Source organism: Sus scrofa, chromosome 6 (assembly GCF_054392235.1).
Source record: "Sus scrofa isolate SSC_HxYL_T2T_F1_AM1 chromosome 6, Sscrofa_HxYL_maternal_Yorkshire_Landrace_v2.0, whole genome shotgun sequence".
Taxonomy (NCBI): domain Eukaryota; kingdom Metazoa; phylum Chordata; class Mammalia; order Artiodactyla; family Suidae; genus Sus; species Sus scrofa.
In genome coordinates, this window is record NC_139388.1 from 59,031,438 (window position 1) to 59,054,660 (window position 23,223).

The following is a 23,223-nucleotide window of genomic DNA, read 5'->3' on the forward strand; positions in this document are numbered from 1 at the left end:
CCTGCATCCTCATGGTTCCTAGTTGGGTTCATTACCGCTGAGTCACAACGGGAATTCCTCCCCCAAATAATGTTATAATAATCCATAGGGTGAAGCCTATTTTATTGCTTGCTTATAATGTCCAGCATCTGTTTCGGGATAGGATCCCTGGCCTGGGAACCTCCACATGCTGCGGGTGTGGCTTTAAAAAGCAAAAAAAAAAAAAGTTTTCCAAGGCCAGGAGTTCCAGCTGTGGTCAATGGGATCAGCGGCATCTCTGCAGCATCAGGACGCAGGTTCGATCCCTGGTCTGGCACAGTGGGTAAGGGCCTGGCCTTGCTGCAACTGTGGCTCAGACCTCACCCCTAGCCAGAGAACATCATATGAGACAAGATGGCCAAAAAAGAAAAATAAAATCAAAAAAAGATATCCAAAGTCACATTCCGAGGTGTGTTTCTCTTCTCCTTAATCCTTCCCCGTGGAATTACTGGCGGTGGCTGCTGGCCGGTCTGCCTTTGCAAGCCTCCCTTGCTCCCCTACCATCCTACGACCTCCTCCCCTCCCCAGGCTCTCCTTCGGCACCCTCCCTCTCCATGACAGCCTGAGCTTCGTCTTCAGAGTACTGGTCACAGCCCGAAGTCGTCTCCTTTAATACCGTCTCCTTCCACTTGACCGTGGGCTCCGTCTGACCAAGGACGTTGGTATGTCTGTCTGGTTCATCAGGATCCTCTGTGCAGCATGATGGGTGTCATAGGGCACACGCTCAAGAAATGCTTGGTGGGTATTTGTGGAATAAAAGGAAGAATGGGTCCTTGGAAGAGAGGAAGCGTAGGTGGATGGGAGAATGGTTAAGTGAATGGGAAGGCTAAAAAGGTGAACGGATGCAGGGATGGATGGACAAGGGATGGGTAGAGGGATGGATGGATGAGTGGAGGGACGGATGAGAGGGCAGAGGGACAAGTATACGGAGGGAGGGATGAAGGGATGCACAGATGGATGGATGGATGGATGGGTGGATGGATGGGTGGATGGATGGATGGATGGATGGATGGAAGAATGGATGGGTAGATGGATGGATGGATGGATGGATGGATGGATGGGTGGATGGATGGATGGATGGATGGATAGAAGAATGGATGGGTGGATGGTTGGATGGATGGATGGAAGAATGGATGGATGGAAGAATGGATGGATGGATGGATGGATGGATGGGTGGATGGATGGATGGATGGATGGAAGAATGGATGGATGGGTGGATGGATGGATGGATGGATGGATGGGTGGATGGATGGATGGATGGACGAATGGATGGATGGATGGATGGAAGAATGGATGGATGGATGGATGGATGGAAGAATGAATGGGTGGATGGGTGGATGGATGGAAGAATGAATGGGTGGATGGGTGGATGGATGGATGGATGGATGGAAGAATGGATGGGTGGGTAGGGGGATGGATGAGAGGGCAGATGGATGGACAAGTACATGGCCAGATGGAGGGAGGGATGGATGGACAAGTGAAAGAATGGATGGGGGTCTGCCTGGAAGTGTGGCCAGATGAATGAAAGAGGGGACAACTGGATGAAAGGTTGGAGGGAGGGAGGGAGGGATGGATGGATGGATGGATGGGGAAAAGACTGAGCTAAATTTTCCCAAAAGGAACTTCATTTGCAGACACCCGACTCTCCAAGCTTCAACAAAACAATTTATGGTCAGAGTGTAGTGGTGTCAGTGGCAGCATCCCCGTGCAGGAGGCCAGCCCACCCCCTGGCTGTGAACGGGGGTCTTCTCCATCCAAACGCCGTGGCTGGCAGGGGCCGACGGCTGTAGGAAGGGAGCGTTGAGAGTTCACATTATGTGGAGCCCAACTACCAGGTTCCCTGAGGATAATTGAGATGGATGAGTCATATCACCTAAAGCAGAGGCAGGAATGCACATTCCAGGGATCTTTCTAGAAGCTCATCTGTGATTCTACAATAGCAGGCCTTGAGAAACGTTTCCTTTTTTTTGTCCTTCCCTCTATTTCAAAGTGCAGACTGCAGCTTCTGGAAGACAACAAAAATGGTTGTTAAGTGTCATTCACTCCAGGGGCACCCTTTAGGTCCCACTGTGGGATGGGGGCTTTCTACTTTCTAGGAACCAGAGACGCCGCCGTGGATGAGAGGGACAGGAAAGCTTTGCTGGGCTCATGACCTGGAGGAGAGGAATGGAGACATGACAGATGCGTCACAAGCTTCTCTCCACAAGGGGTCAAGGCTGTGCTGCAAACAGACGTGCTAAGAGAGGGCTGGGGTGGGGCCTCGCTGGGGCGATGAGGGGAGGCCTTGGGATCTCAGAAGGCGGTGATGAGAAGGAGCTGGTCGTGCAAAAACAAAGGGGAAAATCGTCCCAGGCTGCAGGAATGGCCCTGAGGTAAGATGGAGGTGGGCCCGGCTGAGAACCTGAGGGGGGTCAGGCCATCAGGCTGAGGCAAGGCGCTGCCACAGGCAGAGGCGAGGGGATCCTCCAGGTGCTCCAACATCCCCGGGCTCCTTAAGTAGCACCTCCTTGGTACGTGTCCCCAGCGGGCACAGACTGCAAAGGGCACACACTGCAAACTATTGTTTTCCTGAGAGGGGCTGCGGGGTTTCGAGGTTTTCAGTTTCCATGGCCGTGGGTGGACGGGGAGGTAGGACAGGCCAGCCAGCGGCAGTGGAAAAACTGCGCTCACACACACACACACACACACACACACACACACACACACACACACAGAGCGAGGTGAAGCAGGGCACGGGCCAAGCGGGTTTTTGTGGGGGAGGCATGGCGGGGGGGGGCAGGGTGCCAGCCCAAAGGAAAGCAGAGACTTTCCTGGATGGGTAGAGGGATGGAGGGATGAAGAAAGGGACAGAAAAAAATGGAGAAAGACTGACAACTGCCAGGCCCTGAATCCAATTGAGCCTACAGCTTCCTCCCTTGGAATTTTCTAGCAACCGGAGCCCATCAAGCGCCCTCTGCCTTAAAGCCAATTTGAGTTCCAGCTACTTGCGACGCCTGGGGGCTGGAAGGTTCAAGAACCCTGTGGAAACAGCCAGAGCCTCCCTGAGAAGTTGGCCCATGGGGTATAAGCATCCAAAGGCATCGTGGAAGCTGTGCTGGGAGCCAGGGAGCGGGTGAAGACTTACAAACTCCTCCCATGGGAACCCACCTGGGGGGCCAGCTGGAGGTCCAGGGGGTCGTAGGCTGCCACCCGCAGATCCTGCAGCAGGGCTTCCAGACTGTTCCTCAGTGCTGTGTAGGGCGGCTTCTCCTCATACTTGAGGGTCATCACCGCCTTCAGGTACCCCTGCAGGGTCTCTGTGGTCGAGACACGGGAGATGCCTGAGAGGGGCCCCCAACCCAGAACCCGGGGGGCTGTGTCCAGAAGGCCTTAACCCTGGTGCCTGTTTGCTCAGGGAGTCCTCTGTGCCTGGCACTGCCATAGCCATTTAGATCTTAAAAAGTCTTTTTTGGGAGTTCCCATCGTGGCTCAGTGGTTAACAAATCCCACTAGGAACCATGAGGTTGTGGGTTCGATCCCTGGCCTCGCTCAGTGGGTTAATGCCGTGAGCTGTGGTGTAGGTTGCAGACATGGCTCGGATCCCAAGTTGCTGTGGCTCTGGTGTAGGCTTGGCAGCTACAGCTCCAATTCGACCCCTAGCCTGGGAACCTCCATATGCCGCAGGTGCGGCCCTAAAAAGACAAAAAAATAAAAATAAAAAAAATAAAAGTCTTTTTTCCCCAAAAAAACATCAAACATATGCCACGAGTGAGCGGAGCCAGAGTCTATCCAACCCCCAGTCTCAGAGCTGTCAAGTCATGCCAATCTTGCTTCATCAAAACCCCTTCACTCCCCACTCCTGTATTTTTTTTGTCTTTTTAGGGCCGCACTCATAGCACATGGAGGTTCCCAGGCCAGAGCTGTAGCTGCTGACCTATACCACAGCCACAGCAATGCCAGACCCTTAACCCACTGAGCAAGGCCAGGGATCGAACCTGCGTCCTCATGGATACTAGTCAGATTTGTTGCCACTGAGCCACGGTGGGAACTCCTCCTGTATTTCTTTTTTTTAAACACAAATCCCAGCTGATTATATCCTCTTAACTACAACCATTTGCTGTGCATCTTGAAGATGGGGGCCAGCAGGCTTTTACTGTAAAGTGCCAGAGATCTGGGGCTTTGTCCATGGGGAATCTGTGTGGCTGGTGAGGCCTCAGCTCAGCTGTTTCTCCACCAAAGCCCCGCGGGGGGCGGGCAGGAAGAGAGCGGGGCACGGCTATGGCCAAGGCAGCTTTACGTATGGACTGCCTGGACTGCTGCTTGCTTGAATTTCAGACTAAGCTTCATGTGTCAAATGCTCTTCTGATTTCTACTCGTACCCCTGGCCATTTCAGAATGTAATGCAATTCGTAGTTCATGAGCTTACAAAAACAGGCTAACCTTTTTTTAACAGCCTTAACCCACTGAGCAAGGCCAGGGATCGAACCCAAGTCCTCATGGATACTCGTTGGGTCGAAGTCATTACCACTGAGCCACAGTGGGAACTCCAGATAGTCGCCACTTTAATAAAAGATAAAGCATTTTAGCTTTTTTGGCCTCACCTATGACACGTGTGAGTTCCTGGGCCAGGAATCAAACCCATGCCACAGCAGTGACCCAAGCCATAGAGGTGACAACGCCAGGTCTTTAACCTAAGCCATAAGGGGACGCCTTACATTTTTTAAAGTGCCCATTATGAAACCAATAATCATAATAAGTCCCAATGAGGAATGTTGATCTCAGGCCCGACTTTGAGCTAAAGAGCACATTTAATTAGGGTTGCAGGGGAAGCTGAGGGCATGCCCCTGGGCCCAGCTCTGTGCAGAGGGTTCTACATTGAATTCTCCAGGCAACCTTGAGGGTGGGGGCTGTTACTGGGGAAGCCAAGGACCAGAGTCTCGTAAACCTGAGGCCGAGCTTCCTCTCCACCAGCCCCACCCATGCCACCTCCCGCTGACAGGCTTAGAATCACAGATTTGCAATAAGCTAATGATGGGGCCCATTCTTACAGAGCCAGAGCCCATGGCTGGAAAAGAGAGCGACTTGAGCAGCAGAGACATAATCTGAATCCAGGGGTTTCAGGCAATTAAAAATGGAGCCTTGGGAGTTTCCTGGTGGCCGAGTGGCTAAGGATTTAGTGTTGTCTCTGCTGTGGCTTGGGTGCAGTCCGTGGACCGGGAACTTCCGAAAGCTGATGGTGTGGACAAACCCCCCCGAAGCCAAAAAAATAACCCCAAACCCTCCAAACCAGCCTCCTATGTTGTGTGTCTGTAGTTGCATGTGTGTGTTGTTACTGCCCAGAGACACTCCTGAATTTGGGGGGAAGGTTTCTGTTTTCTCCAAGGGGCTCATATACATGTGAAATTTGGAAAATGCAAAAGAAAACAGAGGGGTGCAAAGAAAGGCATCCTGAAGACGGTCCCTGCCTGCTCCCACCCCCGGCGACATACCTGAGGGGCTGATCCAGCGAGAGCACTGTCCCACGAGGCTCTCCGGGTTGTCAAGAAACCTGGCAGGACAGAGGTACATGCGAAAGGTCTTTGGAAACAGGACGTCGGGTGGAGGTGTCCTAGTTTTCACTACTCATGGTACTTCTCTAGTGTGGCCTCGAGCACGGAATGAGCAAATTCTGAACCATGAGTTTAGCAGAAACACAGCCTTCGGCACCTGCAAGCTTCCAGTGGCAACCTTTCCCCCAGCTGATTGATCGATCGATCACCTGGTTTTATACGTACGTAAGGCAACTTACTTAATATAGTATTGATTCATTCATGTGGATCTCGGGGTCAACAGGGGTGTAACTCACGCCCAAAGGATGCTCATCTCACACACGAATTTTCTCTATAAGACGCATTCCAGCCTTCTTGTGCTCAGGGACGTTAGACAGCTCTACGCCAGGGGCCATTTTTTTGGTCTTTTTAGGGCCGCACTCACAGCATGTGGAGGTTCCCAGGCTAGGGGTCGAATTGGAGCTGCAGCTGCCGGCCTCCGCCACAGCCACGGCCACACGGGATCCTTAACCCACTGAGCGAGGCTGGGGATGGAACCTGCATCCTCACAGACACCATGTCAGGTTTTTAATCCACTGAGCCACAACGGGAACTCTGCTTGGGGGCATTTTAAGCGGCATATACTCAACAAAAAGCACAAAAGTGCGGAAAACGTGGCGCTAAACAGAACGCATAAAGGGCACTTGTTCACAGTGTGAGCTGAAACAAGAAGGCAGAAGGTTGCTTTGTTTGAACTCGGCTGGAATCACATGCATTGGGCGACTCAAAATTTTCTCTAACCGGAGTTCCCGTCGTGGCTCAGTGGTTAACGAATCCGACTAGGAACCATGAGGTTGCGGTTCGATTCCTGGCCTCGCTAGGTGGGTTAAGGATCCACTGTTGCTTTGAGCTGAGGTGTAGGTCACAGACGGGTCTTGGATCTTGCATGGCTGTGACTGTGGTGTAGGCCGGCAGCTGTAGCTCCGATTCGACCCCTAGCGTGGGAACCTCCATATGCCGTGGGTGCAGCCCTAAAAAGACAAAAAAAAAAAAAAAAAAATTTTTTTTTTCTCCACTCTGCATAACTCAAGACTGACCTTGAAAGCACTGCGAGTAATGATCTAGGGTTACATATACATTTTAGTGAAAAGGCCAGTTCACAAAAAAATGATTCTGAATAATGTGGATCAGCTATCTATCTGTGGACCCCATGCCGGCATATCTGGTACATATACATGGATAACCCGCCACCCGTGGACCACGCAGGAAAAATGAAAGTGGGTGGGGGAGGGATCAACTAGGAAGTTGGGCTTAACATACACATACTTGCACATATGAAATAGATAACTGGAGTTCCTGTCTTGATGCAGCGGAAACGAATCTGACTAGTATTCGTGAGGATGTGGGTTTGATCCCTGGCTTCGATCAGTGGGTTGGGGATCCAGCACTGCCATGAGCTGTGGTGTAGGTTGTAGCTATGGCTTAGTGTAGGCCGGCAGCTGTAGCTCTGATTCAGACCCCTAGCCCGGGAACTTCCATATGCCATGGGTATGGCCCTAAAAAAGCAAAATAAATACATAAAATAAAATAGATAATCAACAAGGACCTACTGTACAGCATGGGGAAGTCTACTCAATATCTTGTAATAATCTACAATGGAGAAGAATCTGAAAAGCAATACATATATATATACACACACACACACATAATATGAATCACTGCTGTACACGTGAAACTAACATGATGCTGTTAAGTCAACTATACTTCAATTAAAAAAAAAGGAAAAAAAAAAAGAAAAAAGAAAGTTCATCCACTTCCTTTGCTCCATCCTCAGAGTCCCAGACACCGGTATCTTTCCCTGGACTGGACCACTGGGCTGGCTTCTCACTGTCCACTGGGTCACACGTGCTATGCTCCCCTTCCCCTCCCCCACAGCCCAGAGGTCCCCAAGCTCCACCCTCCTGCTCCCCAATCTTTTCTGCCCCATCTCCCTGCTCTGTCCAGGACTCTGAGCCCAGCTCAGGCCTCACCCTTTCTCTCTGGACCCCAGGCTCCCCTGCCCCCAGCTTCCCGTGCATCCCCCATATGGCCCCAGAGTCTTTCTGAGTCCAGAGTGGGACACATATGGCCCTCCCGAGTGCCCTGGGGGAAACCTCTGGCACCAAAGCCACAGGCCCTTACGGCCTTGTCTCCCTGACTCCCCCCTCTCACCTCCTGGCCTTTGCACCTACTCTTCCTTCTGCCCTTCATGGCATTTTCCCACCCTGACCCCCCAGTAAGTGGCTCCTTTCCCTTCTGGACTTGGCTCAGGATCTGGTCTCCCTGGCGACCCCCTGAGCCCTCCGGGCAGAGGAAATGGATCCGAGTGTCTGAGCACCTGCACCCAGGTCCACGGGTGCCCCACAGCAACCATCGTACCCGTACAGGAAGGGGGCTTGGTCTGACCCTCGTCTCCCCTGGCAGATTCCCAAAGGGCTGGGCTAGTCTCAGGACGCTGTAAACTGCGTGAGCAATTCTGTCACAGGCTGTGGCTGTCAGAGCCCTGCCGCAGCCTCAAGTGTGGGGACCAGCTCCCATTGGAGTTTGTGTTTTCCCAGCTGGGGGCCTGGCGTGCCAGAAAACCTTCGGAAATCAAACTGCCTCACCTCTTTCTCTTATTCACTCATTCCATCGTGTACAAACAATGAACACACTTTTGCTGAATAAATGCAAAGTGTCACACACAAGGGAAGACAGGACAGGGTAGAGCGCCACGAAACGTGCACGTGGCGACACTGCCCCCTTGTGGACCCTTTGGTTACCGCCTCAAATCGACCGACGGAGGCTGGGCTGGGGGATCTCAAAGGAAGGGACCACCACCACCACCTCCCTGGAGAACGTCTTCAGGTGCCCAGCCCTCCCCCTGTGACTGAGGTTGGGACCTGGGGCTCTGGAATGAACTGTTATTCATTCTGAAATTATCGATATGCAAGTGATTACTAGGACTGATTTAATTTACTCCGTACCCGCTTGGCAAGGGCAGAGCCTCTTTGGATGCACGTCAAGGTCAAATTAGATTAACTCCTATGAAGGGGAAGGTGGGAGACAGGTGAAAAGGGAGATAGAACTTTTTTTTTCTTTTTTTGCTTTTTAGGGCTGCACCCACAGCATATGGAGGTTCCCAGGCTAGGGGTCGAATGAGAGCTACAGTTGCTGGCCTACACCACAGCCACAGCGATGCCAGATCCAAGCCATGTCTGCAATTTTCACCACAGCTCGAGGCAATGCCAGATCCTTAACCCACTAAGCAGGGCCAGGGATTGAACCCGCATCATCACGAATACTAGTTGGGTTCATTTCTGCTGTGCCACAACAGGAGTTACAGGAAGTAGGAGGAGGGAGAATTCAACCCAGCAGAGCTTCAGGAAACAGGTCCTAAATGAATGAATGAATAAATGAACAAAAGGGGGGTTCATCTATGTGCTGCTCTATCTGCCTAGAAATCCTGTCTTCCCCTTGCCTGCCTCGGAAACTCCTCCGCTCTCTGTAGAGCGGGTCAGGCATCTCTTAGGTAAGGGCTTCCAGCGGCCGAGGCCAGGTCAGCTGCCTTCCTTCTGCCCCCACAATGCCCCTGGGGGGCTGCCTCCACCTCACAGGCAGAACCTGCTGCCTGCCCGTGGGTGGGTCTCCAGGCTGGGGCTGCATCTGCCGACTTGTGAGCCCACCCAGAAGCCCAGGCCTGTGGATGAAGGTTCACGCCTCTTTCCTTAGTTGCTTGTCCCCCAACTAGCTCAGGAGCACGCACGATGCACCTACCACGTGCCGTACTGCAAACGCAGTGATGAAGAGAGTGGACGTGGTCCCTGCTCACACAGAGACTCGACTAAAGGTGGCACTCTGATGGAGTCTGTTACCTGCCACCGAGTGTCACTTCTCCCTTTTAATGGCAGAGGCCCAACTGTCAGCAGCCACAGCCTGGAGACATTTCCCGGCCCTCACTGCAGCTTGGGGTAGCCATGTGACTGGAGACATGTCACTTCTAGTTTTGTCCCTTAGATCAGGGACAATAGAGCTTGTCAAAGGGCCCCCTTATCCTGGGTCCCCTACCTTGGGATTGTGAATGAGAAGGAAGCAAACATCTACCTCGTTTGAGCCACAGCGTTTTGGGGGTCTCGTCACAAAAGCTCAGCAGAGCGCATCAAGGAGCAGTTCACAAACTTCAGTCACACTCATTGCTTCAGGGATTGGGCTGTATGCTCTGACCACCTGTGTTACTAATTCTGTGACTCATTTTCACCTGGTTTCGTTGCAAAAATGGAAAACCACCAGAAAACTAGAAAATAAGTTCAAAAAGAAATTCCAGGAGTTCCCATTGTGGCTCAGCGGGTTAGGAACCCAACGAGTACCCGTGAGGATGTAGATTCATTCCCTCGCCCTGCTCAGTGGGTTAAGGATCTGGCGTTACTCTGGCTGTGGCATAGACTAGAAGCTGCAGCTCCGATTCAATCCCTAGTCTGGGAAATTCTATACGCCACAGATGTGGCCCTTAAAAAAAAAAAAAAAAAAGGCTCACTTCTGACACAGAGGTTGCCTGTGGAAGCCAGGGAGCCAAGGGCTTGCCTCTCTGTCTCTCTCTCCTACAGAAATATTCAGACATTAGGGCCAAAGTGGGACCTCTTTCTTGCCTCACCACCCTTCTGGGGGCAATTCATCTGCCCCTATTGCCATCAGACCTGCCCTGGCCTTTAAAAGAGTGAGCATGCCCATACCTTGATGGGTACCCGGGGTTCTGACCTGGTGGTGCCGTCTGACCTCTGACATGCTGTGTGTCTGTCTCTTTACTGTCTATCTACCCCGTCAGAGTGTGAGTTCCCTGGGTGGCGTGGATGTTTGTCTTAGTTATTATTCCTGTATCTCCAGGCCTAGGACAGAGCCTGGTGTACGGGAGGTGCTTGACAGGCATCTGTTGAGTGGAGGACGGCTGCATCCCAAAGCCACCAACCCACCTGCGATAAGCCTCCCATACTTGGGAGACAGTAACGTTACGCTGAAAGGGCCTCCCCTGGAGTCGAATGGTCTTGGAGCACCTCTGACCAGCTGTGTGACCTGGGCTGATGACTTAAGCTCTCTGTGCCTCAGCTCAGGAGAGCACTTAGCTCAGAGTTGTTCTGAGGATGAAAAAGGGGAGCACTGGGTGTTCTGCCCGGTGCAGAAAAGCATACGGTAAATATTAGCCTTGAACAGGTCACTACAGGCAGGCCACTGTGACAGGAGTCCCTTCCTCTGAGCGTGAACAAGCAGGAAACCCGATGCAGTGGGGTGAGGGTGGGCTACCTGGGGAGCCTTCAGCTGGAGGAGGATGAGATTTGGGGCATGGCACCATTTATGACAATCACACACGGACATATGGGGTCAAAAATGGCATTGAATGAAAGAAAACGAGATTTAGAACACAACACTATTTATGCCAATCAAATACACCCATCATGTATATTATTTAAGGACAGAGACGGGTCTATACAAATTTATTTAAATGCAAGAATCAGCACCAGTAAACTCAGGAGTTCCCACTGTGGCTCAGTAGTAATGAATCTGACTAGTGTCCACGAGGATGCAGGTTTGATCCCTGGCCTCGCTCAGTGGGTTAAGGATCCGGTGTTGCTGTGAGCTGTGGTGTGGGTTGCAGGTGTGGCTCAGAACCTGCATTGCTGTGGCATAGGCTGGCAGCTATAGCTCTAACTGGACTCCTAGCCTGGGAACTTCCATATGCCATGGGTACGGCCCTAAAAACATAAAAGAAAAAAAAGGCAGCAGTAAACTCAATGCACATATAATCATGGGGTTAAACTTGAAGTGTTGAGTGAAAAAAGCCAGAAACAGGTGAGATTTTAGCAGAATACTATTTATGCAAGTTAGACACAAACAATGCCACCACCATCATGCAAGCAGAAAGATACAAATACATTCAAGCAAGCACAACAGTAGAACATACATTCAGGATGTTAAAGTAGGTATCCACAGTGGAGAGAAGAAAGATCGGGGAGGTAAAAGGGGCAAAATAAGATAAGAAAACCAGGGACACAGCATGTTGAGAATTGAGAAGCACAATGGACTCAATGTTGATCAGCGGAGGGTTTTCCCTTTTCCTGCTGTGCCTACTCTCCCTGGATAACCTCATTCTCTCCCAGGACTTCTGCTGACAACTCCTAAAACACTACTGAGATCTGAGGCTCCGTGAAGACTTCATTCCTGCCCTTCAGTCATGGAGAGCCAACCATCTCCTGGATGACTCCTCTTGGAGCTTCTCTCATGCCCCAAGCCTAGACCAGATCTTGAATCCCAACCTCTTGGACCTGAAGGGCTTCCCTGTGCCCATCCGTCCGCTGTCCTTGGTGCCTCTGCTTACCTCCCTCTGGGCCTAGCTGCCCTTTGTCCTTGGTGTTGAATCCCACGCTGAGCAGCACGCCCTCAGCAGCCCACCCCGGCTCTGTCCTTGGTGCTGAATCTCACCCCCAGGAGCTCCATTTTTGTCCACACTCTGCTGTCCTGTTGCTGAAAGTGCAAACCAGAACCAGCAGGATCTGGTGGTTTAACATGCAGAGGGAGAGGACATGTGGACACTGGAAGCCAGTGTTGCCAGATGCTGAGGCAGGGTCAGGCCCAACTGCTTAGATTGCCTGTGTGTCCACATAGGAATGAATGAATCATGGTGTCTTGCACACAGTGAGCATTTTCTACAGGCCAGGCTCTGTGCTGAGTGCTGTGCATCTGACTTCCTTGAATTCTTTGGGTGCTAACAGGATTCCATCTCATGGAGGACACTGAGGCCTGTGGAGGTTAAGCTGCCCACCCAACACCCTGCCGTGATGGGGCCAGAGTCTGATCCCAGGCAGTGTGGATCCAGGGCCCATACTCTTGCCTGCTGCATTCCAGAATGGACAGTAGAGCACACATCTGAGAACTGCAGAGGCCTTGGCTTTGCCAGATGCTGCCTCCCCATCCTTTCTGTTCCCTGTTGGATTCTGAGCTTCTGTCCCACCCGCAGGGGTGCCAGGCCAGTGCTGGGCTCTGCTGACCCCCAGACTCACTTCTGCTTCAGCTTCATGATATCCTCGGTGTTGGGAAGACAGTGTGTCCATGGCAGGGTCCCATAAAGCCACTTCAGCAAACAGTAGCCCAGGGTCTGGAGGTCACTGCGGCGGGAGGGGCCTGGGGAGGGAAGGAAGGCGGTGGTGGCTCTGTCCAGATGCTCTGCTTGCTGACACACCCACCCCTTCCTTCCCTCCTCTCTCTGCCCCCTCCCTTCCCCCCCACTTTCCTGAGAGAGGAAGGAGAGGGGAGAGAGACGGGAAGGAAGGGGAAGAGGGAGGAAGGGGTGGGGAGCTGGGAAGGACACTGAACTCAGCCTGGTTCAGCAGCAAAGAACAAAGGAGACAGCGCTTCTCTCCTTACACTTTCTAAATCACGTGATTCAGACAACACTTCATACAGGCATTCAACAGAGTTTTCTGTGTCGGACCTTCTGGCCACCAGCTGCTGGAGGCACTATCCCTTTCCTGGGAGAGTGTGGAGTGGGGAGGACACAGGCAGGCACACAGACGGCCATGAAACCAAGGGGGTTGGGGAGTTCTGCTATGGCACAGTGGACTAAGGATCTGGCATTGCTGCAGCTGTGGTGTAGGTTGCAGCTGAAGCTTGGACTCAATCCCTGGCCTGGGAATGTCCATATGCTGTGGGTGTGGCCAAAAAAGAGGGGGTGGTTTGGGAAAGAGAGGTAGAGACCGCCTCAAGGAATCTTTTCCTCTAAGTGCTCTCTCTCCCCACACACGTTCCTTAGATAGTCTCATCACTGTCCCTGGGCTTCAGATGACAACACCTGATATACTGCTGACATCTGAGTCTCTGTCCAAACCTCACTTGTGTGCTGCAGACAGCAACTCCTGGGTGACTCTTGGGCAACTCTCACGCTCCAAGTCTATACGGATGCTGACACAAACCTCTGGACCTGCAGGGGTTCTCTGTAGCCAACTGCTCACTGTCCTTGATGCTAAATAGCCGATGTGTACGGACGATACCCACGGTTCTGAATCCCTACCACAGCTCCCCGCTTAGGGTGACTGCTGGGTCTGGCCCTCTGCGGACTGTGGCTATGAAAACCTAGAGCTGCCCTTGTAGAGAAGAATGCTTCCATGGTACTGAACCCCGTTCTCTGGCCTCTTACCGCATCCCTTGTGCAGGTCCATGCTAATGAACTCAAGGTCCCCCTCATGTGGGCTCCTGCTGCCTTCGGTGTAGGCCACGTGCTTGCCGCCTGGAGAATAGCGGAAGGTGAAGCCGTAGCCTGCCAAGGTCACCTGCGTGGATGTGGGGAGAAGCCACAGAGCTTGAAGGTTAGCAACTCAGATTTTGGAACCAGAGATTTCAATCCTGGTTTGGATGTAGTCTGAAACACCCAAATGCCAAACGGTACAGGGGGGTGTGAAAACAACCCAAACCAACTGTCCCCATCACTGCTCAGACCCGTAAACCTACTGCCCAGAAGTAACCACTATCAGTAGTTTCTATTTTGCTTGTCTTTTTTTTTTTTCCTTCTTTTTAGGGCCGCACCTGCAGCATATGGAGGTTCCCAGGCTAGGGGTTGAATCAGAGCTGTAGCCGCTGGCCTACACCACAGCCACAGCAACGCCATCCGAGCAAGGTCTGCAGCCTACACCACAGCTCATGGCAACACCGGATCCTTAACCCACTGAGCGAGGCCAGGGACTGAACCCACAACCTCATGGTTCCTAGTCAGATTCCTTAACCACTGAGCCAGGACGGGAACTCCGTCACATCATTTTCTTCAAATAATCAGCAAATATTTGTGGACCAGGAGGAGGCTCTAGTTTTCCACAGAGGTATCATACCATACCTCCTGCTGGGCACACAGTTTTCTGCACTTTTACAGTGTTTCAAGGCATTAATTCTGGGTCAGAGAGACCGGGTTCCAATGCCAGTTTGGCCCTTCAGTGGCGGTATAACCTTGGGCAAATTATGAAACTTGTCCGGGCTTTGTTTTCTCCATTTGTAAAACGAAGATAAGGACAGTCCCCACATTTTAGGATTGTTAGAAGGCTTAACTGAGTTTAAAACAAAAAGTAAAGTGCTCATCCGCCAGATACACAAGGTTAGCTCACACAGACTTTTTGTTGGCTTTTTGGGCCGCATCCATGGCATGTAGAAGTTTCCAGGCCAGGGCATGTTGGCTTTTTATTTTATTTTACTTACTTATTTAGGTCTTTTTGCCTTTTCCAGGGCCACTTCCGTGGCATATGGAGGTTCCCAGGCTAGGGGTCTAATCAGAGCTGTAGCCACCGGCCTACACCAAAGCCACAGCAATGCAGGATCCATGTCTGCAACCTACACCACAGCTCATGGCAACACTGGATCCTTAACCCACTGAGCAAGGGCAGGGATCGAACCCGCAACCTCATGGTTCCTAGTCGGATTTGTTAACCACTGTACCACGACAGGAACTCCTATTTTATTTTATTTATTTATTGTTTGCTTTTTAGGGCCACCCTTGCAGCATATGGAGGTTCCCAGGCTAGGGGTCCAATCATCGGAGCTACAGCCGCTGGCCTATGCCACAGCCACAGCAACGCAGGATCTGAGCCACATCTGTGACTTACCCCACAGCTCATGGCAATGCTGGATCCTTAACCCACTGAGCAAGGGCAGGGATTTGAACCTACCCCCTAATGGTTCCTAGTTGGATTCGCTTCCGCTGCGTCACGATGGTGCCTTTTTCTTAAGGCACCTTAAATTGGGTTTCTGTCATTTGCAACTGAAAGAGTAACTAGGTTTACTACAAAACAGTGTTCAATCAGCACTCTCCTGGGAGCATATATTTAATGTATAATACATACTTTATACACATACCTGTGAATACATGCAATGGACACATCCCTAAAAGAGGAACTAGTACATCAAAAACTACACACAGTTAACATTTTGGCTCATACCTTCAAATTACCTTCCAAAGAGGTTGCCAAAAGTATATACAGAGCTCCTATTTCCTTATATCCTTATCAGCAATAGAGATTATTTTTCTAATTTTGTTTACCCAAGGGGTAAAAATGGTGCATTTTGTTGTGAGCCACACAGGAAGTCCTGAATAGCACATTTAAAATTTTTCTATGATCATTAGGGAGGTTGAGCATCTTTTCATACAATTTTTTTTTTTTTTTGCTTTTTAGGGCCGCACCTGCAGCATATGGAGGTTCCCAGGCTAGGGGTCTGATCGGAGCTGTAGCCGCCAGCCTATATCACAGCCACAGCAACTTGGGATCAGAGGCGCATCTGCAACCTACACCACACACAGCTCACGGCAACGCCAGATCCTTAACCTACTGAGCGAGGCCAAGGATTGACCCTGCATCCTCATGGATCCTAGTTGGGTTCGTTACAGCTGAGCCACAGCGGGAACTCCTTCATGTATTTAGCTAACCGGAGGATTTCCCTTTCTAAGCATTGCTTTTTCTATCCTTTGCCCATTTTTCGACTACGTTGCTTATTTCTTCTTATTTCCTCAAAGGAGCTCTTTATGCATGATGGACAGTGATTCTTTGTGGGCAATAAGCACTGTAAAATAAACGGTGGCTTTGAGACAGGGGCGCTCCGAGCTCCCAGAGCCCCTGGGTGGGGGAGGGCCTGGCTGTTACCTGGCGCAGGTCCTCTGGGTTCACAAAGATATTCTCAGCTGTCACATTTCCATGTGTATACTCATTTTCGTGGAGGAACTCCAGGGCATCCAGCTGGGGGAGGCAAGAAAGCATCTCCATGAGCAGCATGTCCAACACAAAGAGGCTCTGATGTAGAGCCCGGCGAAGGAAGCCCAGTGTTGGCCCTGGGATCATGTGGTGCTGCTTGTGATGGAGGCGGGTGAGGGTTCAACCCTAATTCTGAGTGAAGCATTTGGAAGCTCACTGGAAGCATCCCTAAGCATGTCTCCTAATTCGACTTAACTTCAGCATTAAAGCTGGCATTTGGTTTTTCTTTTTTTTTTTTTTTTTTTGCTATTTTAGGGCCACACATGTGGCACATGCCCAGGCTAGGGGTCGAATCAGAGCTATAGCTGCTGGTCTACACCACAGCCACAGCAACACGGGATCTGAGCTGCGACTGTGACCTACATCACAGCTCACGGCAGTGCCAGATCTTTAACCCACTGAGAGAGGCCAGGGATCAAACCCGCATCTGTAGGGATTCTAGTCGGGCTCATTACCACTGAGCCACAACGGGAACTCTGCAACTGTGATTTAATATCATCCTTTTCCCCTAGACAGAGAAACCATGTCTGTGCTGCCCCTCACTGTACTCCCAGGGACAGTGAGACACGCAGCAGGGACCTGGAAAATGTTTAATGAAAGGCTGAAGGAAGGAGGGGAGGAATGTCTCGTGCTCGCTCCCATACAGGCCTTTGCTCAAGCTGCATTCTGGGCCTGGAACGTGCTCCTCATGCACCTCCACTCTCATTCTACCCAATACCTTGCTCCTTCCCACTCAGCATAGAAATGACCCCCCCTCCCCCAGGATGCCACTGAACCCCTCAGGTTAGGCCGGGCCCCTTCCCCCAGCTGCCACAGTGTCCTGAACATGCTCCCTCTTGGCAATCTCATCACTCTGGCTCCAATGGCCCCAAGATGAGCTGCGTCAGTCAGTGTGCCTGGGCCCAGGACCCCGCGGAGGAAGGTGCAGGCGGAACGTGTCCATCAAGAAACAGACTGGGAATCGAGGACCTGGAGCCCCCCACCCCCACCCCCCCGGGATGGGAGCGCGCACGGCTCAGGTACCTACCAGGCGGCAGGCCATCTGGAACACAGCCCTCACGGGCATGACGGGCTTCGGGCAGTCATCCAGAATCGACTGCAGGCTCCTCCCCAGGATGGGGAACACCAGGAACCTGGAAGACAGGAGCGTCCCAGGAGGTGGGAGAGGTGACCGGGGAGGGCACGGAACACAGGCCACCAAGGAGGGACGGCGGCTGGGGGCTACGCGGTCACGGGGCCCGATGAGATGAAGGGTTCTGACGGGCGGAGGATCAGCCTGGCTCAAAGCTGGGGAAGGAAGGATGCCACTCACTGGCCACTGGCTCCAGGGGCCCTGCCACGCCTGGTCCCATGACAGGGAAAGAAAGGAAGGGGCCGGCGAGGTGGGCAGCGAGCGAGGCGACTCACCTGTACCTGTTCTGGTGAACACCAAAACCGACGCAGGAGGGGATGGCCAGCTGGGGGGTCGAGCGTAGCTTCTTCCACTTGTTCACTGTGGGAGGTGGAGGCCTGAGAGGTTAGAGCCCACCTGGCCCCACATCCACAATGGACAGCAGCCCGTTCTCAGACCACAAGCAGAGGGTACCCAAGCCCAGGCCAGACCCTGAGTCTTGTGATCAGAAACATCACCTCTGTGGGCGAAGGTGATGACTGGGGTGTGAACAAGGAAGAAAAACTGGAGTAAACGCAAGGGGTAAGCAAGGGGTAAGAAAGACTCGGGACTTCTGAATTCCCGCACATAGCTAACGAGCTCAGGAAGTGTCTGCACTGGTCGCGGTGTCACCAGCCGTCATCCACCCACCCTCCGGGGTCTCAGCTAGATGGTACCCGCCCAGCAGTGTGCTGATAAAAGCGGAATAACTGGCTGTCTGTGGAAAAATAGCCCTGATCTGTAGTGTTTGCCAGTTTCTGTGGTGTAAATCCTTCCCATGGCCAACTTCAAGCTGCCAGCATGGTGTCGTGTTGGGAAGAGATGCGAGAGCATGCTGGCAGATGGTATTTTCACCACACAAATACAATGAAAATAATCTCAAGAGCACAGAAAATGCAGACAGATAATTAGAAGTGACGAGCTTTGAGTATTTATTACTCTTTCCTTAATATAATTTATTTGATTGCTAAGTTGATGTAATCCCCCCCGCATTTCTTTAGGGCCACGCCTATGGCATATGGAAGTTCCCAGGCTAGGGTGAAATCCAAGCTGCAGCTGCCGGCCACAGCCACAGCCACGGTTGGATCCGACCTACACCGCAGCATTTGGCAACACCAGATCCTTAACCCACTGAGTGGGTCCAGGGATCGAACCTGCATCCTCACAGGTACTATGCTGGGTTCTTAACCCCCTGAGCCACAACGGGAACTGCAATTCATACTTAATAATGGCTATGTTTACCAACTGGCTTGTGGTTATTTCTGAAAACTTAATATAACACTCAGCTCTCAAGAGCTGGTACATGCCAGCCTCAGCCCAACATCACTGTCTGTTCTCTGCGGCCTGAGGGGTGAGGGGAGCAAATCTGAGTCTTTAACTGAATCCCCACTCTTTCTTCCTCTTCAGGGAGAGACCAGTTGTTTCGACTAAGCGGGTGGCCCCAACTCTCCCTCACTCGTGGCTTCCCTGAAGGGTACCTTGCAAAGGCTTGGCAGCCCGCTGGAAGAAGTGCTGCTCGTTGAACAAGCGCCCATCCTTGGCATCCTAAATGGGGGAGAGGGGAGGAAAAGGCTGTCACACGGGAACCTCTTAGGCAAGGCCTCCTAGTCATCACTGGCCATGGATCACCCCAGGGTGATGCCAGCGACAACCCAGGTTCCTCAGCAAGTCCCACATCAGAGCCAAACTCCCTAGTGTTCTGCACATGAACACATATCAATCAGAGCCTTTTGAGTTACTCCCAGGTCCCTTCTCTTCCTCTTAGGGTAGGATCCACAAGTTTTCCCTAGATATGTGGCCTTCGGCTAAAAACTACATTTCCCAGTCTCCTGTGCAGTGAGGAATGACCACATGACCAAGTTCTGGCCAATGGAGATGTGAACAGAAGAGATATGGGCAATCTCCAGCTTATGCTCTTGAAGGGCTGGGGCAGCTCTCCCCTCCCTCTTCTGTTCCAGCTGGATGGAATGCAGATGAGATGGTAGGAGCTGGAGCAGCCATCTCAGCCCATGAAATGGAGGTTATAGGTTGAAGACCTGGGAGCATCAAGAAGAAAGAAAGTGAGCCCCATTTATGGAACCACCACATCCACCCTGGATCACTGCCCCAGGTTTTTAAGTAAAAGAGCAATAAAATACTATTTTGCTTAAAACTTTTTTTTTTTCGGTCTATTAGGGCCGCACCTGTGTGGTATATGGAGATTCCCAGGCTAGGAGTTGAATTGGCCTACACCACAGTCACAGCATCCCCAGACCTGAGCTGCATCTGCGACCTACACCACAGGTCACAGCAATACCAGATCCTTAACCCACTGAGCGAAGCCAGGGAGTGAACCTGCATCCTCATGGATACTAGTCAGATTTGTTTCCGCTGAGCCACGATGGGAACTCCTAAACCACTGTTAATATTGGGCCATTCTTTCCTAGCAGACAGACAAAATATTTTAGTTAAACACAACTAGTACAACTGGATTCTTAAGGGCACAGAGTCAAAGACAGCTGGGTTCAAATCCCAGCTCTGCCATTCATTCACTCGTTCTTTCTAAGAGGCACCGATGATGCGCCTAGTATTGCTCTGGGCATTGGAGACAGAGCAGTGAACAAAGCAGCTTGCACGCCGGGTGCCCCTGGGCAAGTGACTCCTCATATCTTCATCTGTTAAATGCGGAGCACAGTAACCTCCCCGCAGGTCAGAGTTTCTTAGCCCAGGGCTGGGCACGGACCAGGCGCTCAGCAAGCAGGTGCTGTGGCTCATCTGCGAGGCTGGCTCCAGAGCACTGGTTCTGATCCACCTCACAGCCTCCATCTAGGGCCGAGTGGGTGGGTGCTCAACTCAGCTGTCCTGGTGTTCGGACACCTGCCCAGATCACAGGGCTCAGGGGTGGACCTGACTGCAGCTCGACGGGCCCATGCAGAAGAACCCGAGGCCCAGGGGGAGACGTGTCCTGTCCAAGGTCTCACCACTCCTTGCAGGCCATAAGTCCCGGGTCCTCCCCTTAGCGCTGCCCCCGGGGCCACTCACTAGTTTAAGCGAAAATCTTTGTTTCTGGGGACTTGACACGCAGGCAACGGTGGAGTCGGGCTCGGCTGTGGGTGGACAAAATGAGCGAGGTTATAACCTGGGCAAGGGGAGCGTCCTTGTCCTCAGGGTAATGAACCGCACGTGTGGTTTAGCTGATTTCCGCAGGGTCAGGTACATGCTCGGCTTTCAAGACCCGCTCCTTTCTATTTTCCCACAGCTGCTTGTTTCCTCTTTCTCCTGCTCTTACTATCCAGCTATGCAGAGGGTAATTACTAACGTGGCAGGCCTGAGACTGCTCTCCTTGGAAAGGCCTGCTCGCCAGGCTGAACCTTGCCTCGTGCCTGCAGATCAGCTGGGAAAGGTCTAGCATCAAGAAAAGGGGCTCCCCTGTGCCCAAACTATCATGCTGAACACCTGCTTTCCTTCTGAGACTAGATTTTTTTTTTTGGCCGCACCCACAGCATGTGAAAGTTCCCTGGCCAGGGATGGAACTCCGGCCACAGCAGGCGGTGACGAAGCTGGATCCTTAGCCTGCTGGGCCACAAGGGAACTCCCAGGACTCCAGAATTTTGGTGGGTCCCAGGCAGAAAGTGCCCATGTGACCAGCCCCCAGTAAAAACCCTGGGTGCTGAGTCTCTTATGAACGTCCCTGGTAGACATTTCACATGTGCTGTCACACCTCCTTACGTGTGCTATGCGACTCCATGGGGAGAGGACTCTTGGAAGCTGGGGCTGGGCCCCCCACCCCTGGACCAACTGTGCTGAGTCCTTCTGCTGTTAATGAATCACGGCATGAGGAGGACTATATGCTGAGGCCTGGGGGTGTCCTGGGGCCCCTGACACAGCAGCTGTGCGTGTTCGTCTGCATATCTGGGTGGTGGCTGAACCACACTGGCTCCATCTTGGGAGTCCCGTCTCAGAGGCACTGCTCTTCCCTTTCTGAGCTTTAGCCTACTTGTGAGGAATGCGCCCAAGCCAGCTAAGTTCCCTCTCGGCTTTCCCCCCTGCCTCCATCTGGTGTGAAAACTGGAAGACGACCTTTTGCTGATGCCAAGTGGCTAACGGCGCAGGAGGAATAACGGTCACCGGCCTCCCCAGGGGGAGGAAAACGCCCTGGTTCCTGCTGGCGCAGCCATGCTTCTCTCCCAGGGGCGTTTCGCTCTAGCTCTGGCCCATTTTCACTCCGCTGCACCTGCTCTGGCAGCTCAGACCGCGGCTGCAAGTGCTTCCAATCGCTGCCCACCCGTCCTGCCCAAATCCAAGTTACCCACAATAAACGCTGCCATTGGCGGAGCTGCCTGCTTGGTTTTCTGGCCTCAAAGTTCCTTCTTGGTTCCTTTGATATTACTCAGCACCCACGTCTCTGAACAACGAACGTGCATGCCCCATGCGAGGGCTGCAGATCCCCCCCCTCCAGGAGGACCTGTTGCTGCAGCCCCACCCCGCCTGCGGAGGGGCCCCCGCAGCAGCCCTCAGCCCCGCAGGGAGCCGCTCAGCTTTACGTCCCAGAGTGGCCCACATCCAAAGGCTGATGGAAGGGTTTACAGAGGCCGGGCAGGGAGGCCTAACCTAAGCAATACGCGTGGACCACTTCTGCCCCCTGAGCCGCATGGAGCCAGCTGGGGCTCTTCCTGGGCAGCACCCCCACTCTCTTTCTTTCTCTGCCGCAGCCACTTCCTTTCCTTCCGGCCTGTTATTGCTGTGGCTGGTGTTAGCTCCAGGTGACATGGGAGGCTTTGTGCCAGGGAGATCCGGGTTCAAGCCCAGGCCATTCGTCAAGTCTGTGTGACATGGTAGGAGGTGCTAACCCTCTCTGGGCCTCCTCTGCTCCATGTCAGTCGAGTGGGAGCAGAAGCTCCCCCGAGCGCATGCAGGGATTCAAGGGGCCTGGGAGGAATAACAATGGTACCCACCGAGCACAGATTATAACCAGCTTCATCTTCCACAGGAGCACCGCACCGGGCGCTCGGGAGCCCCCAAAGTGTGGCAGCTTGTCAAACACCATGACTAGCTGAAGGCCCACGGCTGGTAGGTGGCAGAGAGGCCCTGGCCAGGTCCATCCCATTCCAGAGCTCGGGAGCTCAAGCACCGTTATCCGTCCCAGCAGGTGCTCTGCAGCCTCCCCCTCCTCTCCTTTCCCACCCTCCTCCCTTATCCTCCAGGTTATGCTGTCCAAGACACGAGGTAAGGGGCAGGGGGGTGACAAAGTTACCTAGAGCCATCTTTTTTTTTTTTTTTTTTTTTTTGTCTTTTTGCCATTTCTTGGGCCGCTCCCTCGGCATGTGGAGGTTCCTAGGCTATGGGTCTAATGGGAGCTGTAGCCGGCAGCCTACACCACAGCCACAGCAACTCGGGATCCGAGCCTCATCTGTGACCTACACCACAGCTCACGGCAACGCCGGATCCTTAACCCACTGAGCAAGGCCAGGGATCGAACCCGCAACCTCATGGATTCGTTAACCATTGGGCCACGATGGGAACTCCCCTAGAGCCACCCTTGCCTTCGAAAACTCCAGCTGGGGCAGGGCGGAACCAAGGCTGACAGATTGAAGCCTGGGAGTGACCTGAGCCCAGCCTGGAGGAGGGAAACTTGAGGCCAGGGTCTCAGGAGAAAGAGGGCTCCTTCCCATCTGTGGGGAGGGGGCCGGGGGGGTGGTGACCCTTGAGGGGTGCCCAGGAAATGGCCGTGGCCCGCTTCAGGCCCAAAAGGACCTGTCTCAGAGTCACCTGGAGGTCT

At 52.7% G+C, this 23,223-nt stretch overlaps 1 protein-coding gene across 45 annotated transcripts in view; it reads right to left on the reverse strand.

Annotated features, from left to right (window-relative positions):
• Positions 1-1,663: 1,663 nt before the first annotated feature.
• VRK3 (VRK serine/threonine kinase 3) overlaps positions 1,664-23,223 on the reverse strand; it is a 79,967-nt gene continuing 58,407 nt past the window's right edge. For 22 of the 45 annotated variants that reach the window (XM_084961681.1, XM_084961683.1, XM_084961676.1 and 19 more), the window contains 10 exons: positions 20,487-20,551; positions 18,944-19,010; positions 17,723-17,807; positions 17,343-17,448; positions 16,208-16,300; positions 13,726-13,858; positions 12,593-12,713; positions 5,487-5,545; positions 3,166-3,314; positions 1,664-2,023 (listed from right to left, as the gene is read on the reverse strand). In XM_084961681.1, the coding sequence (XP_084817807.1) occupies positions 2,003-2,023; positions 3,166-3,314; positions 5,487-5,545; positions 12,593-12,713; positions 13,726-13,858; positions 16,208-16,300; positions 17,343-17,448; positions 17,723-17,807; positions 18,944-19,010; positions 20,487-20,551 (899 nt within the window). In that variant the 3' untranslated portion in view covers positions 1,664-2,002. Of the gene's footprint in view, positions 2,024-3,165; positions 3,315-5,486; positions 5,546-12,592; positions 12,714-13,725; positions 13,859-16,207; positions 16,301-17,342; positions 17,449-17,722; positions 17,825-18,943; positions 19,011-20,486; positions 20,552-23,223 lie in introns of all 45 variants that reach the window. The other 23 variants (XM_084961704.1, XM_084961696.1, XM_084961702.1 and 20 more) reach the window with 7 other exon arrangements.